The 16,723-nt window shown below is 33.6% G+C and overlaps 2 protein-coding genes across 5 annotated transcripts in view; one reads left to right on the plus strand and one right to left on the minus strand.

The window, feature by feature from the left end:
- The window catches only part of LOC123016192 (cytochrome b5 reductase 4-like), a 27,940-nt gene extending 13,632 nt beyond the window's left edge, over positions 1 to 14,308 (plus strand). For 3 of the 4 annotated variants that reach the window (XM_044416428.1, XM_044416431.1, XM_044416429.1), the window contains 3 exons: positions 12,260 to 12,375; positions 12,421 to 13,502; positions 13,795 to 14,308. In XM_044416428.1, the coding sequence (XP_044272363.1) occupies positions 12,260 to 12,375; positions 12,421 to 13,502; positions 13,795 to 14,119 (1,523 nt within the window). In that variant the 3' untranslated portion in view covers positions 14,120 to 14,308. Of the gene's footprint in view, positions 1 to 2,168; positions 2,388 to 12,259; positions 12,376 to 12,420; positions 13,503 to 13,794 lie in introns of those variants that run through there. The other variant, XM_044416430.1, reaches the window with a different exon arrangement.
- Positions 14,002 to 15,191, minus strand: LOC123016194 (rRNA methyltransferase 2, mitochondrial). The gene is made up of 3 exons (XM_044416433.1): positions 14,973 to 15,191; positions 14,722 to 14,923; positions 14,002 to 14,677 (listed from the first exon to the last, which is right to left on the minus strand). Exons 1-3 carry the CDS (start codon positions 15,125 to 15,127, stop codon positions 14,309 to 14,311), a joined length of 726 nt encoding a protein of 241 aa, XP_044272368.1. The 5' UTR covers positions 15,128 to 15,191; the 3' UTR covers positions 14,002 to 14,308.
- Positions 15,192 to 16,723: the final 1,532 nt, after the last annotated feature.

Below are 16,723 nucleotides of genomic sequence, written 5' to 3' on the forward strand. Positions count from 1 at the left end.
CAATTTTTTTAATGGAATTATATTTTCAGAATTTCCATTTTCGTGGTCAGTTTTTTAGACAAACTAACATATTTTCTTCCTAAAGCTAAAAAACTTGAACATTTTTATGAAAACACATTTGTTTCCAAATCCTTTTGATAGTGCTTAAATCCTGCTCTTAAAATCGATGATTTTGGGAATTTTTTCAACATTTTGCAACTGAGTTTTAAAGTGTTTGCGCAACAATAAAGAATGATTTTTTAAAATGAAAATTTCGTATTACGTTTTCAGAATTCTCACTTTCTAAAAGGGCAAACTTGTTTTATAAATTTTTCACATTAGCTTCCAAATTCCCGGTTTCCTTTTGTTAGAGCCAAGGATCCTGCTCCTGAAATTGAAAATTTTCAGCATGGAGTTTGATGTCCTCTTTGTTAATTATCAAAATTCGGTAATTTTTTTTTTCAGAAAAATATCTCTGGAATTGGAATTTTCCAACTGACTTTGCCTTTGCATAACTGAAAATTTGATATTGTACTCGTATTTCAGAATTCCCATTTTCGTGGTAATTTTTTTTTTAACAAAATTATGACATACTTTTTTTCTAAGCCAAAAAACAGAACTTTATTTATGGCATTTACACATTTTTCCACAATTCCCTTTTACATAGCTAAAATTCTGCTCCTGAAATCGTTAATTAAGATAATTTTTTTTAGAATGTTGTAACAGAATTTTAAAGTGTTGTCTTTGCATAACAAATAATAGTTTTTTGAAATGGAAATTTCGTATACATTTACAGGATTCCCATTTTCATGGTTACTTTTTTCACGTCCAAAAGAAAGTGAAAATTACCAAATTTTTTATGAAATCTCCACTTTAGCCTCTAAATCCTCGTTATCCTTTTGTTAACAACAGTCAAGGGTCCTGAAATTTTCAGCGTGGAATTTGACATCGAAATTCGGTAGTTTTGAGGTTGAATTTTCCAACAGTGTGACTTTGCATAAACTAATTTTTTTCTATTATACATATTTTCATGATTCCCATTGTCGTGGTAATTTTTTTAACAAAATTATGACACGTTTTTTTCCTAAACACAAATAACTTTATTATGGAAGAACTTTATTATGGAATTTACACATTTTTCCCCATTTCTTTTTGACAGAGTTAAAATTCTGAAATCGGTGATTTTGGACTTTTTTTTTTTCAAAATTTTGCATCTGGGAAATTTTGTATTTATTACATTTTCAGATTTCCCATTTTCACAATAATTGGAGAATGAAACTTTCGAAATCTCCACATTAGATCCCAAATCCTCATCATTCCTTTTGATAAAACGAAAATCCTTTTCCTGAAATTGGAAATTTTCAGCGTGGTGTTTGACGTTCACTTTCTTAATTATCATTTCGGTAATTTTGATTTTTTTTCAGAAAAGTATCTTTGAAGTTGAAATTTTCCGACAGAAATTGCGCCTTTGCATAATAAACTAATAATTTTATCAGACCTCCCATTTTCGTTGTATTTTTTTTTTAACAAAATTATGACACATTTTTTTTTCTAAAGCCAAAAAACTTAAAATTTTTATGGATTTTACACATTTTTCCCCAATTGCTTTTGACAGAGCTAAAATTCGGCTTCTGAAAGCGACGATTTTCACATTTGTTTTCAGAATTTTGCGTCTGGGAAATTTCGTATTACATTTTCAGAATTCCCATTTTCAGAAAAATATCTGTGAAGTTGGAATTTTCCAACCGAGTTTGCGCCTTTGTGTAATAAACTGAAAATTTTATCAGAACTCTCATTTTCGTTGTAATTTTTTTTAACAAAATTATGACACATTTTTTTTCTAAAGCCAAAATTTACACATTCTTTCAAAATTCCTTTTCACAGAGCTAAAATTTGGCTTCTGAAAGCGACGATTTTCACATTTGTTTTCAGAATTTTGCATCTGGGAAATTTCGTATTATATTTTCAGAATTCCCATTTTCACAAAAACGGAACAATGAAACTTTCGAAATCTCCACATTAGCCCCCAAATCCTGGTTATTCCTTTTCATAAAGCGAAAATTCTGCTCTTGAAATCGGAAATTTTCAGCGTGGTGTTCGACGTCCGGCGCCTCGACGCCGTTTCGCCCCGTATAAAATCGCGCTTGCGGCACATCCCCGTCAGTCGGCCTTTGGCGGGCGCCGCGTCCGGATCGTCCTTGCTCATCCTTGCACATGCCTTATCGATTACGCGGCCACCTTAGATGAGTGCTGTGGGTTCGGGGGGACTAGACGCATGGCGAGATTTTGCTGCTTCTGCTGCTGCACGAGGAGTCGGCATGAGGACGACGACGCCGCCGACGTCAACAAAAAGACGCCGATGGACGATGATGAGGGAGGCGGTGCGGATGAGGACGACGCCGGATCAGGTTAATTGGCAAAGATTTGCGCCAAGAAAACTTCGACAGTTGAGAGAAAGTTTGAGGGAGATGCTGCGGACACGTGGGTTGGGAGGGTTGAATAAAGATTATCCACGTTTGGGGGGATTTCATATACGTGAATTAACTTTTGGAAACTTAGAATTTAATTTGCTATACATAAATGTACTAAGATTAAAATCGACGTTTATTATCCTTTAACTCGAATTTTCAATTTTAACACTTGACGAAATTTCAATTGTAAGCAGAGTTTCGAATTTAAAAAAAGTTAAAATTTTGTTTTATGTTTTTTTACGCATAGTTTATTCTGGATTTTCGGTTGTAATGTGTTGTAATGTCAGAATTTTAATTCCCGTTTTTTAAATTCTCTTTGACCGGATTGTCGTTGAGGGATGGTGACACGTGGGTTGGGAGGGATTGCAAGTCAGGTTAAATAAATATTATCCACGTTTGGAGGGCTTTGATATACGTAAATTAAGTTGGTTATGAAATTTTGTGGAGGAGATTAAGCTGTCTCTTGAGGGAGAAAATTAAAATCGTGATTGGGGAAATTAATAAATATTTAACAGAAAATACATATACAGGGTGTTTCAGAAATCGCGCCAAGAGAAAAATGCCAAGTAAGATAAGATACCAGGAACATAGAAAAAATGTTTAAAATATTTTATCTGTCAAAAAATTTCGACATTTTTTGACATTTGACCTGTATTTAACTTGACCTCTTAACTGTCTTGTCATTATTTATTTTTGGGGCGCCGAGTCCTGAAACACCCTGTATGTACATACATACTATGTTTATTATAGGAAAATAGTGGGAAATAATCATCTAATAAATTCACTTAATTTTATTAACGATATAATAAAATTTATAAGTAAAATTGATTTTTTTTTCAATAAATTGTCAGATACAAAGTAAATTTCATATAGTATGTATACAGGGTTGTATGTAATAGGAAAATATTCTATAAAATTTTTAAGAATCTTAAAATACTACATTTAAGAAAATCTCTTTTCCAAAATAGGCCATAATGTGAACGAAATAGTCTGTAAAGTAACCTAACAAATAAAGAAGTACTTTTGGACTCCTATGTCCGTAAAGAGTACAATTTTGGTTGTATACAGAGTGCGCCAGAACTCGCGCCCCAGAGAAAAATGCCATGTAAGGTAGGATACCAAGAACATAGAAAAAATGTTAAAAAAAATTCTATCTATAAAAATTTCGAACTTATGACAGTTTAAATTATGCACTTTGACATTATTTATTTCAGTTGGAATTTTCCAAGTTTTTTTGCTACAGGCTATTAAAAGAGGAAACAAAGAAGCTGTATCCTAAATTGTGACTCTGTTTAATGTTATTTGTGCTTTTTATTGGAAAATTTTTTCTACCTTTACTAAATAATTATAAAAAACATACAAGATCATCAGTATCATTAAATAGACATAAAAAAATGTCAAATGTCAAATTTTTTTGGCAGATAGAATTTTTTAAACATTGTTTTTATGTTCCTGGTACCTTATCTTATCTGGAAATTTTTCTCTGGGGCGCGAGTTCTGGTCCACCCTGAATATTTCAGATTTTCAATTTCAACTACAAATTTAGATTTTTAAACTCAAAAAGTAGGTATTTAACTAAAATCCCTGCTAAAAATCCTGTGTTATGTTATGTTTTTGCACATAGTTTGTTGATGGTTTTCAGTATTTTTTATTGGGAATTTCCATTTTTTACTTCTCATTCTCAAAAATAGGTTTCTAAACTTGAAATTTGACTTCGGAAGCATTCGAAATATTGTTTTGGACGTTAAATCTCGCACCGATCACGATGAGTGGTGTGTTGAGCGTTTCCGAAATTTTTCTGGTGTTGAATTTTATTATACAGTAACCAGAATTCTAATTTTATAAATTTGTAATACGATTTTTAATCTAAAATTCCACTTTATAGACTGTGTAACCGAAAACTAAATTAATTCAAACTTAGAATTCAAATTCTAAAAATGAATTCCGAATTTTGTAGCTTTTGTAGTATTTTGTGAAATTTCGAAGTTAAAAACTAGATTTTACCACATATCTTGTTTTTATTTCACACCTTTGAGGGTTTATCCCTTATTTGCATTTTATGGCTTTCAAGTGAGGGAGTGAAGTGGGCAACCGGTCAAAGAGGGTTAGAGTGTTCTAAAACTAATGAAGTTTATACATTTTATGACTTTTCTGCTAGAATTATGAAACATTGAGAAATAAAATAAGTGAAAATGAATTTAATTTTTTGATCAGTTTGTAAAAGAGAACTTCCAATTTGCGTTCATAAGTTTAAACTTAATTTCTGTTTACTTTTCGAGTTATGTATTTGCTATTACACAAAATATTGTTGTTTCATTTGTGGTTGAGCGAAACAAGACCCTCTGAAACTCTATAGTTGACTAATTAAAACTAATGTATTAAACTCCTGTACCAAGCCCTTAGCATTGAGTCTAATATTAATTAGAATAACAACAGTTTGAACTCTCGCAACATCCATCACCAGGAAAATAAACTTCAAATTGCAAAATGTTTCATTGATTTTTTCATCTTGCATAAATTTTATTGTCTTTGTCTCGTGTCATAATCAATTATTTATAAACACATGTGATTAGTCATTCATCCAATTTAACAACAGTTATTGTTTTTAAGACGATTCATTACAGTAATTGCGTCCATAGAAGACAATAGCACTCATTAAATGTTCGTTACGTTGAAACATCGATCTTTGTGAACGTAAAATTAATTTTAAACCGAAATTCTGAACGTTTTTAAATCAGAATTTAATCACCCGTCATTTATTTGGGTGAAGCGGTTTTATTAACCGATAATTAGGGACGATTTTATAGCGCACAACAAGAAATTTGTTTTTTTATCGTACTGTGGGGAAAATGAATAATTTTTCCGTGTTAAAATAGATAGTTGGAAAACTTCCGGGTAATAAAAATTTAATTTCGCTCCTAAATCCCTCAAATCTCATCGTCTAACTTTGAATTTAAAATTTTTTATTAGCATTACGACACCTAATCCTGTTGCAATTGGGAATCATCCCTTAATGGCCGAAATTTGAATATAAAAGGCCGAGACGAGCGACACCTCTCAGGTCATTTTCTTAATTAAAAAATATTTATCTCCGTGAAGCTTTCACGTTTATAATTAACACAAATACAAAGATCAACTCTCTCTTGTTTCGTTTTGCGATTTTTGTATTTTCCGGACTGAAACCCCGCGATATTTTTACATTACGAATGCACGGCGAGTTTTTCCGGTCGCTGCTTGCAGGAAAAATATTTGTATCCGAGAGGGTTGCGAATAATTCTCCCTTCGGAAAAGTTAGGTTTGTCAAACGCAACAAATGTAATGTTTTGGTTTAATTCAGTGGCTTTCATGCAAAGCAAATAAACAGCGCTGAAGTCTGCTTTGTGGTGCATTTCACTCGATGTTTATGATCCGAAACTGAAACATATTTATTATTTTGATGCGAGTTGATGAAACGGAACGTTTACATAATGACAACGGCGGATGAGGAAAATAAAATACAGGGTGCGCCAGAACTCGCGCCCCAGAGTAAGGTAAGATACCAGGAACATGGAAAAAATGTTAAAAAAATTCTATCTTTAAAAAAAAGTTATTAGAGTTGTTTAAGTTTTGCACTTTGAGTCTATTTATTTCTGTTGAAAAATTTTGCAAGTTTTTTTGCTACAGGCTAATTAGAAGAGGAAACAAGGAAGCGGTATCCTAAAGTTGTAACTCTGTATAGTGTTATTTGAGGCTTTTATTGGCAAAATTTTTGTACCTTTACTAGATAATTATAAAAAAAAACATATACAAGAGCATCAGTATCATTAAATAGGGAAAAAAATTCAAATGTCAAAAAATAGTTGTCAAAATTTTTGGACAGATAGAACATTTTTTTCATGTTCCTGGTATCTTATATTACTTGAAATTTTTCTCTGGGGTGCGAGTTCTGGCGCACACTGTATTTAGGATAAAAAACAAAAAAACAAGTTTTGGGCTCTAATAATTAACATACTATTTTATTGTTTTATGTTAATTTCAATTTTTTTGTATGAATTGCTTTGAGAGCTCTTTTATTCTCTGCAAACATTAAAAAAAATCTATTCAAGCAAAATTAATAGTTAATTTGGTCATTATAAGCGATTTTTAAGTAGACATTTCTAGTTTCAGTTGAGTTTTTTCACAATAATCACATTTAAAATGACGACAAAAAAAAAACTTTAACTTGAAAGATACTTTATTGTCGCTGGAAATAAAAATCTCAAAAAACTGCACAGGACAGTTCCTAGTATCATACTTGAAATTTTTCTCTGTATAAATAAATGACAATTTCGGTGAGGTGTCTTGATAATAATAATTTCGAGATTTGGGAAAAATTTTCGTAATTTTGAATGTTTACGTGTTAAAATTCCGTTTGAATCTTGAGACTATTAAAATTTCAAATTTCGAAATAAAATGAATTCTAAGTTTGGAAATTGCAATTTTAATAATAATGCAATCAGTAAAAATGTCTTTTTGCACGTTTAAGTATACCTAACAAAATTTCTATTTTAATTTCGAAATTCAGGTTTACAAGTGCGAAAATTTGATCCTTTTTTAAATTTATTTGTCGAAATTCTGACTTTGAATCTCAATTTGGAAATAAAACTAATTAATTCAAAATTATATGTTTAGAAATAGTAATTGGAATTCCCTGTACTACATTTGAAGTAAGGAAAAAATTACTTTTCTTTGAAATTTACGACAAAATTATTGAGTGAAAATACCCTTTTCGTCAAAGAGGAAAATTTCTAGCCCGATATGAGCCAAGATTGTAATTTGAGGAATTCATAATCGAAATGCCTTTCAAGTAATTGACTAAAGAACATGGACTCTAAAACCAGTTCTATATTTAGATTACCCTCATCTCAATAAAATCAATTTTTTATTTGAACAAAATTTAACTTTAACCCAAAGCGTTTTTTGGGGGAAAAACAATAACAACCCTCTCATGTGTAAAACCGGAGTATATTATTTCTGGCAATGCGGTGCATCACCCCGTAAATAATTCATTCCACCCACCCTTGTGTACAGTTCGTTTTAGAAAAAGATGCCTCATGAAATCACCATGCTGTACTTTCCGGGTGCTAGCCCCTAACTAAACTAATTAACTCGTCCGGAGTCGGAAATAGGCAAAGCCCCGGATGCTTTGAATTAATTACTCCAATTGTGCGATTTTCCAACCATCATTAACGCCCGAAAGCGTCCATATTCTACCGATTAGTGATAAAAAATTCAGAGCAAGATGTTTTTGGATCAAAGTCGGCCTTTGTAAGCACGCATTGCGTGGCCCTTTGTGAGAGAATCCGGGGTCATAATATCCGGAGCTCCAGCGTTCGATCATCCCGTGAATTTTCAATAAATTTAGAAAACTGAGTAATTTTCTCCGATGTTATTTCGTGTTTGCTTCGGGAATCGTAAATAATTTAGCGTCTTGTGGTATGAAAATAGAAATTTTTCCGTCTGCTTTCATTAATCTTGTTTTTATCGAGCAGAGTCTTATGTTCGTGATTGACACTGTTGTTCTTTTTGTTACTTGGACTATTGTGAGGATTCGGCTTTATTAAAGTTGGATGTGTGGAGGGTTGGAGATTCTTCATTACCTTGTCTGCAATTTTCGGACGCATTTATCTTTATTTCATTTGGCAGGTGGATTTTTTCCGTGGTTTGTTACGTTCTAGTTACAAGAAAATTGGCTGATTGGAATTTGTGAATGTGAAAGAATAAGAAATCTAAAAAAACGAACAAAAGAAATTGCGAATTTATGAATTAAAAACTCAAAAATCTTTCTTAAATTGTAGGTATTTTTATTTTGGGAACGGAGGATCAAAATTGCAGATTTTTAAATAAATTTTAATATTTTGTTGAGGCAATAGTAATTTAAGTAAGGAAAATGCTAACCTTTATTGCTTTCCTTCCATATTTTTTTTTTAATTTTTTCATAATTTTATGTTACTTTTGTGGTAGTAATAAATAAATGTCACTTTTATCTTGAAGTTTCTTATTTATTTCTTTTGAATTTGGGTTTTTATATTTATTATGGATGTTAAATTATAATAACTTAGGTAAGTGATATTTTAATAGCTTATTATTTGTAATTTATTGATTTTCTAATAGACATATTGAAGAACGCGAGATGTCTTAATAGCTTAATAGTTAAAAGGCGACTAGATCAAATTTTGACTTTTTAAAATAAAAAAATTGTTTAAAAACGGCATTTCGAAAAAATAGTAAAAAAAACTCGTTCCATAAGACCTTGAAGCACTCATTCTTTAAATAACTCGAGGCTACGCCACTCGTTTTTTAACCTTGACTTCGTGCTTCAAAACTGGTTTTATGAAACTTGGTTTTTAACATAAGTATGACATACTTACTATTTGGAATTTTGGAATTTTCAAATACATAAATAAAACGAATTTAATACAGAAAGCTTAGAGATTTAAAATTTTAATTCTAGTAGACTATATTTTTAGTTTATAAATAGAAAATTTCCCGTTTTTGTTCTACAAAAACAATTTGAACGTCAATATTACTTAAAATTCGAAATTTGTTACTTAATGAAAGAGATGTGTTATTATTATTTTTCAGTAAAATGCTTGTTTGAAAACTTAAGCAAAACGAAAGTTCCATTTTAATCTTAAAATTGTGGATTACAAATGAAAATTTAAGGTTTTTTGGGCGAAATATGATAGAATAAGTGTCGAAGTTGTGATAAAATGTTGTGATTTTTAGTTTAAAATTTCTAGTTTGAAAACAAAACTAATTAGTCGTTAGAATTTTAAGTTTATAAAAATTGTGGATTTTAATTCTACTAGCCCATATTTTGAAATTAAAAGAATGTTAATTAGGTGATGGTGAATTTCGAATTTTGTCTCCCAAATTCAGAGTTTTACTTTTATTACAAAGATTGTAAGCTATTTTGATTCTGCTGGACCATATTTTGAGTTTGAAAAAAGAAATTTTCATTTCTTTGAAAGGTTCCCACCTAAGTAAAACTTTGAATTTGTGAGTCAAAATTATTTAGAAAAAATCGAAATTTATTATCACTTAATCAAGTAAGTTCATTGTTTCTCTAGTACATTTAGTAAAAATGTTTACAAGTTTAAGTAAAACAGAAATTCTGATTTGTAAGTGAAAAAAGCGAAAAAAGTTTTTAGTGGAAGTTTTAAATTTAAGTATCGACCTTTTCAAAAATCAAAGTCCGAATTTTCATGTCAACGTTTTTATTTTCTAAATTTTCTTTTACTTCTATGTGTATTATGTGTAAATACACATTTAGTGATAAGCGGGTTATTATTTTTTTTATGAAAACAAAGTTATTTAGACCTTGAAGCGATAATAACATTTTTATTGTTATATTTTTGCAATGTAGTAGAACCACTTTGATTTTACTGATAAATTTTATCTACTAAAAAAATAGTTTTTGTTCAATTTCCATTGGTCCAAGTTATGTCATTTCGTACCTACTTGCCGATGCCATTATTAATTAATATCACGGGATCTGCTAAACAATCGAGCGTAAGCAGCTAATCGCGTTTAATTAATTAAACGCTAGTGAATAAATTCGTCTCTCACGGTATAATACGTTTAGACAAGTAAATGGCAGATCCAATTATCCCCAGTCTTTGATTATGCATTATCACGAAAACAGATCGATTGACGTATTTTTCAAATTAAAGTAAATTTTTCGGACGAAATTAGACCACAAACCGATCAATAAACACCTGTGACCCCTAATCCACTGAATTATAAATGCGTGACGAAATGCGAATTTTATAATCACCATCCCCGAAAGCGCATTTTTGGTCCATCGACCCGAAATATATCTTTTTTTGATTAATTAAGGTCAAAGATCTGGACTTCCGAGGGCCCAAAAGGTCTAATAAACCCACTTGTGGTTACTCGATTAAGTAAAGCACATAATTAATTTCACTGGGGATCGAAAGAGGCTTACTGATTCAATTACAGGTTCGGAATCAAATATTTCCGATTCCGACGCCGGGCACGACTTGTGTTTATTTTTCATTAAATACAAGTCTCGGGACTTGATTTGAACATAATTGCAAAAACAAGACAAGGGACTTTTATTTTTTTGCCAATTTTAGTGTTATTACACCATTTACAAAGTTTAACATTCAACTCAATTGAGGCTCTTTTGTCTCGCATCTTAGTTTCTGTAATTGGTTGCGCTCTGTTACCATTATATCGATCAATTTGATTCAATTAAGACAAATAATGCATCATCGTTAGGCAACCAACAATACATTCTTTTGCGTTATAAACGCCAATACATGGCAAAAAGTGTAGAGAAATGAAAATGAAGCTTGTCGCTGCCAAAAAATATCAATCAACGTTTTAAACCCGAACTTTTTCCACTTGCTTCCTGTCTTGGGGTATTTCCTTCAGTGAGCTTTTTCAGAGCTTTTAGAGCAAGTTTCTTTCAATCGCGAATCTTCGATCGGATGATTCTTAAAACTTCATGTTTGTGACATCTCGAGTAAAAAGTGTTCCGGTTGGAAAATATTCGAGATGGGTTTTAGTGCGTCTAGTCTAATTAAGCCCGTTAAGCATGCGTTAAAACAGTCTTTAAACCGGGAATACACAGCACGTCAAGATAGATTGCTTCGGATTCAATCGATGATGAGACAAATTGGGCGCGGAAAATATTGACAAGGTAAACGCTATCTTGAGAATTATTGCCTCGTTGTGATTTATGGAGAGTGTGGGGAGGCTCCAGCGCGGGCATTGTATTACAAAAACCAAAAAAAGAAGTGCAACCATTTATACAAATTTAAGCATTGTTAAAAAAGAAATTTAAAGGCATAGACTCTGAGTTTGCCTATTATTATATTGACTGTGACATCGTGACTCTTTTTAAAAAAGGTTTATTAATTTATTTATTCCCCCCCCACGTTGGTATAAAAATTGCTTCTGGTAAGGGTACACTTTTCAGTTCTTTAAAAATAAACTATTTACGCAGATTCCCATCTGAAAGCTTATTTAGATTTGCTTTCAAGTGGCAATAAAAATGTCACTAGAAAATCTGAAATCCGCTATGAATAGACGATGAGTACGTATCCAATATATCCCCGCTAAATTTGACTGCAACCAGTAATGCACCTTCGAATTTCCAGTCACGTTGCCTTTGAAGCATACTATACATACATAAAAGATCATGAAAGCACTCTCCTTTTATATATGTTGATTTAATTTTCTTTTAACAGAGAAAGTTACGATCAATAGCAGCTTCGACTTGACATTAGAGCACAAAAAGTGCAATTTCTTGTGTGAGTTGTAATCCTTGTACCCGGAATAAATTAAGTCCGGTTTACAGCCTCGCCTCCGGCCAAATAAAACTTAACTTAATTGCCGGAGTTTCAAGTCGGAAACCTTTTTGTTTTATCGACTGCGACACGAATTCGATTTTCCTTTTTCGAAAATAGCAACGCCATATTGAGTTTTCTAAGTCGATTGAAAATTCGAACTTGGGTCCGGTGTTTCAGAATTGACACCGGGGAGAATGGAACTTGAACGGAGGAGGGATCCATTGTGCGTTTCTTTACCTTACTTTCAGTGAAAATGACACCCACTTCAATCGCTGAAATGGGTGGATTCCCTGCCACTGTGGCATTGCGAATTAAAGAAAGCCGAGATAAATTGCATTCCAGTGTTCTCTTTGTTCGAAACTTCTACTTTTAACATTAAATTTGGTATAATTAAAGAATAATATTTACAATGCCTGTGATTGTGTATGCAACCAGTTATACATTTTTTTAAACTCAATTTGTTTTCAGGGAATTTGCGGAACAAATATGCCCTTGCGCCCGGCCACTCCCTCATGGATTGGATCCGGTTGGGCTCCTCCGGGCGAGACCTCACCGGAGTGGGTGCTCAGGCCGGCAACCTTTCGGTAAACCCCCAAGTTGATTAAAACCCTTAATGAAATTTATCGTAGGTGACACCTAGCGAGCTCGCCCTGCATAACAAGGAGTCGGACGCCTGGTTATGCATCCGGGGGCGGGTGTACAACGTCACCGCATACCTGCCATTCCACCCCGGGGGCCCCGAGCAGCTCATGAAAGGCGCCGGCAAGGACGCAACGAGACTGTTCGAGGATGTCCATCCGTGGGTCAACTTCGACCAAATTCTCACCAAGTGTTACATCGGACAACTGAAAGCACACGCGGAATTTGAGCCGGAAGAGGTGTTCAAGAGTGAGAAAGAAGGGAAAAATGTAAACGCACCAAACGATGAGACTGTCACAAATGCCACAAGGGAACCAATTTTGTTACCGAGATTCGACTGGATCCAAAAATCGGATCACATTACGATTATTTTTTATACGGGGAATTTTTCGAATCCGATGCTTGAGACGAATCAGAGTGACGATAACACACACAATATTTTTTTAACTTACAATAACACGATTTTCGAGAATGAGATTATTTTCGCTGACAAGGTGCATTGGCCGGGACGGATTAAAGTCACGTGCGAAACGGGGAAAGTCGAGTTGGGGTACAAGAAGTGCCAAGGGGGGGTTTGGGACAATTTTGGGGTGCTCAAACAAAAGGCGAGAGCTTGCACCAACTCGCTAGTGGAAGCGAAAGTAAAATGCAAAGTAATTAACAAAATCAAGGTGAATTACAACACGGTTCTTATCGAATTGGAGAGAAATGATAACACCAAAAGTGTCGTCCCGCTTGGGAAACACATCAAGGTTTTTGATACAATCAAAGGGGAGGAAATCGTCCGGAGTTATACTCCCGTCCCCATCTGCCTTTTCAGCAAATTCCGCCAACAGAGTTCCACCACGGACAGTATTTGCCTCATGGTGAAACGCTACCCCGAGGGAAATCTTAGCAAAATACTTGGAGACTGCTTAACTGGCGACACTGTTACAATCTCCAAGCCTTTAGGGTCTTTCAATCTGCAAGAAATCGAAAAACGCGAGACTTTCATTATCCTGGCGGCTGGGACCGGAATCACGCCCATGTTTGCCATCATTTTGTTCCTTCTAGAGCGAAGAATAAGGAAGTGGTAAGCGGGCATTGACCCCCGGTATAATCTTTTTCATTTTATTGTGCATCAAGTAGGTTGTAGAAGTCACACAAAAAGTGTCATTAATGTCATTCAGACCTTTAAGTTTGCTACTCTGTGTTAATTTTCATTATTTTTTACTACCAGGGTTACACATTTATTTAAAAATAATAATTTTTAGGGAAGATTGGGGTTAGGATTGTTTGAATTTTCACAACGACTACTTCGATGCACATTAATATGAAAACGAGAATACCAACCTTGCAACAATAATGGCACTAGATTATTTCAGTCAGCGTTTAAGGCTACTGTTTTTCAACCGCACCCCCGACGACATTCCCTTCCGAAGCCAGTTCGAGGAGCTCCAGAAGGAGGAGCCCCGTTTCAAGATTTTCCACGTCTTATCGCAGGCTGATAACTCGTGGACGGGGCTCCGGGGGCACATCAGCCGGTCAATCCTCGAGGAAACAATCGCCGATCATTTGAAAGAAACCACTTATGTTAAAAACGATATTTACTTTATGGTCTGCGGCCCCACGATTTTTACAACTTTGACGCAACAGTTGTTCAAAGATTTGCAATTTAAAGACGAACAAATACACTTTTTCTTAGGATAGCAGGCCGTCGATCAGTTCATCTTGAGCATTTTTCAGTTAATAGGAGCGAAAAGAGCAATAATCCAGTCCTAGAACGCACGCGCTAAGTGAACAAACACAGCCTGGGTAGAGGTTTTTTCTGTGTTTCTCTTGTGATAGAGCGCTTTATGTGAATTGTACATATTTATAAGTAAAAGAATATTTTTCAAACTAGACTTTTAGTCCCTTAAAGTCCCTCCCGAGTAAGAAAATTTCGGCGGAATCTGACCGACTCGAATTAGGTTTTACAAATTTAACACTATCATAGAATTTCCGCAAGTCATTTTCTAATTGTTTCGCTTGCCCACACTGCCACAATTTCACCACGACACTAGCCCCAACTTGAGAATTTTGCACAGCAAACCTCAGGACACTATAACACAGCCGAATTATATTCTCATTGTCCAAGTCCTTAACACCGGTTGCGTTGGGGGCCATATCCGAAATAACAGCATCAGCTTTCCTCCCTCTGAGCGTCTCAATTAACACATCTTGCGATTTCGGGTCAGTAAAGTCCATATTCCCCAAAATCGTAGCCCCCTGGAAGCAAAAATCAATGCATGAAACGCCATCCACAAACTCACATTAATTGCGAAAACTTGTTGCTTGTCAATTGAGATAACCACTCCTTGGGCTTGTTTAGGGTCAAACCCGTCGGAATTCACCCTCTTGACGGCCAGTTGCGACCACGAGCCGGGCGCAGCCCCGCAATCAATAACGACAAATCCGGGCCGCAAAATTTTGAATCTGTCGTCGATTTCGAGCAATTTGAAGGCGCTGCGACACCTTGAAGTGAATAATTAGTTGAAATGGGGGGCAGTTAAGGGGTGGGTACCTGTAATTCATCATTTTTGCCTTCTCTACGTAGGGGTCTGCGAGTTGGCGAGAGAGCCACTCGTGTGAGCTCGTACCCTTCACATTTTTCAATTTAACTGACTTTAGGTGTCTCATCGTTGTACTAAAATTCCTCCAAAACTGGAGCAAAACCATCTTGTTCGATTATTTAGAGTTTTAAGAGTAAATTGCACGAAATGAGGTTATGTTTACTTGTTTTAAGTTGGCGGTCTGGATGTTTAGAAATTACCCTAGATTCGGTATTTTACCGATTATTTTTATCGCTTACGATAGTTTTATCGCTTTATTATTCTAGTTTTGAGTGTGTTTTTTTGTCTAACTACCTAATCAGGTAACTAATTGTTAATTAAAGTCAAAATTTTGGCTCAAACTAATCGAACAATCTCAAGAAAAGTTTCTTCTGATTGGCGACACTGTCTCAAATTTAAATTTTTGCTCTATTTCACAATGTTAATTCCTGTTTAATTCATTTCGTTTCCTGGAATTGTACATTCATTTTGTACAATTTTTGTGCTTCTAATTTAATTCTGATAAAGATGTTTGTACTACTAGCTTCATATTAAACATACATCGTGTCTAAAATAGGCCCTAAACTAGTTCATTATTCAACAATTTTGTGTATTGTGGGTTGTGAACATTATTATGGTTGAAGAAACAAATGTGCTAATAGTGAAAAAATTATGAGTATAAACCACGTGTTTTGATTATAATTCAGCTTAGCTATAAAATTTGTTTTTTATTTCTTGGTATATAATTAGGTACTATTACAAAATTGACAACATTAAAATTGTTAAAAAGCTTATAATTATGTCCAAATTCGGGTTTTTAACGCATTTTTTTTCGCAAAATTTTGTCGTAGAAAGCCGAAATTTCGAATATGTAATTGCTTTTTCTGAGCTTTAAAAAAATTGAGGCATTTAAGCTCATTTTTGGCTCAGTTTTATTTAACAGTTAACCGAAATGCAAATATTTCCCTAAGTTACATAAAAAATAAGCCAAAAATCAATAAATTAGGTTAGAAATGTTGCTGGTTTTCCTTTTTTGAGCAATTAAACTCCTTTTTGACCTAGATAAAATCACTTTTATTTGCGTGTTTTTTAACGGTTCAAAAAATCGTCAAATTATGTCTAAAATGACATTGTTGCAAAAGTGCAAATATTTCACGAAATTATATCAACAATATGCCAAAAATCAACAAATTATACAAATTATAAAATTTTGCTAAATACTTAACATTGAACAGAGTTACAATTTAGGCTACAGCTTCCTTGTTTCCTGTTTTAATAGCCTATAGCAAAAAAACTTGGAAAATTATTTTTCCAACAGAAATAAATAGAGTCAAAGTGCAAACTTTAAAGTTTAAACTCTCATAACTTCGAAATTTTTATATATAATTTTTTTTTAACATTTTTTCCATGTTCCTGGTATCTTACTTTATATGGCATTTTCCTCTGGGGCGCGAGTTCTGTTGCACCCTGTATTATAAGTGTTACTACTTTTTTCTTTTCTGAGCATTTAAGCTCATTTTTGACCTAAAAACTCAGTTTTATTTGCAAGTTTTTTTAAACAGTTGAAAAAGTAGCCAGATTAGTACTAAAACGTCATTGTTTTTGTTTTTTTTTTGGAACGTTTAGCACGGTTTTTCAGCCAAAAATGCAAATATTTTGCACAATTAAGGAGAAATAAACAGAAAATCAACTAATTCGATCTTCTTTGAACATTTAAACTCAT

The sequence above is a fragment of the Tribolium madens genome, unplaced genomic scaffold (genome assembly GCF_015345945.1).
Source record: "Tribolium madens isolate multiple individuals breed KSU strain unplaced genomic scaffold, Tmad_KSU_1.1 Scaffold_1;HRSCAF=32;Tcas5.2_LG8, whole genome shotgun sequence".
Taxonomy (NCBI): Eukaryota; Metazoa; Arthropoda; class Insecta; order Coleoptera; family Tenebrionidae; genus Tribolium; species Tribolium madens.

What these genes read in the sequence shown, in the direction of transcription:
- LOC123016194 (XM_044416433.1), bottom strand. Translation starts at nt 15,127, where the DNA reads ATGGTTTTGCTCCAGTTTTGGAGGAATTTTAGTACAACGATGAGACAC. An exon ending in GCAAAAATGATGAATTACAG is followed by an intron (nt 14,924 to 14,972) that starts GTACCCACCCCT and finishes ATTCACTTCAAG; the next exon opens with GTGTCGCAGCGCCTTCAAAT. An exon ending in AACAAGTTTTCGCAATTAAT is followed by an intron (nt 14,678 to 14,721) that starts GTGAGTTTGTGG and finishes TTTTGCTTCCAG; the next exon opens with GGGGCTACGATTTTGGGGAA.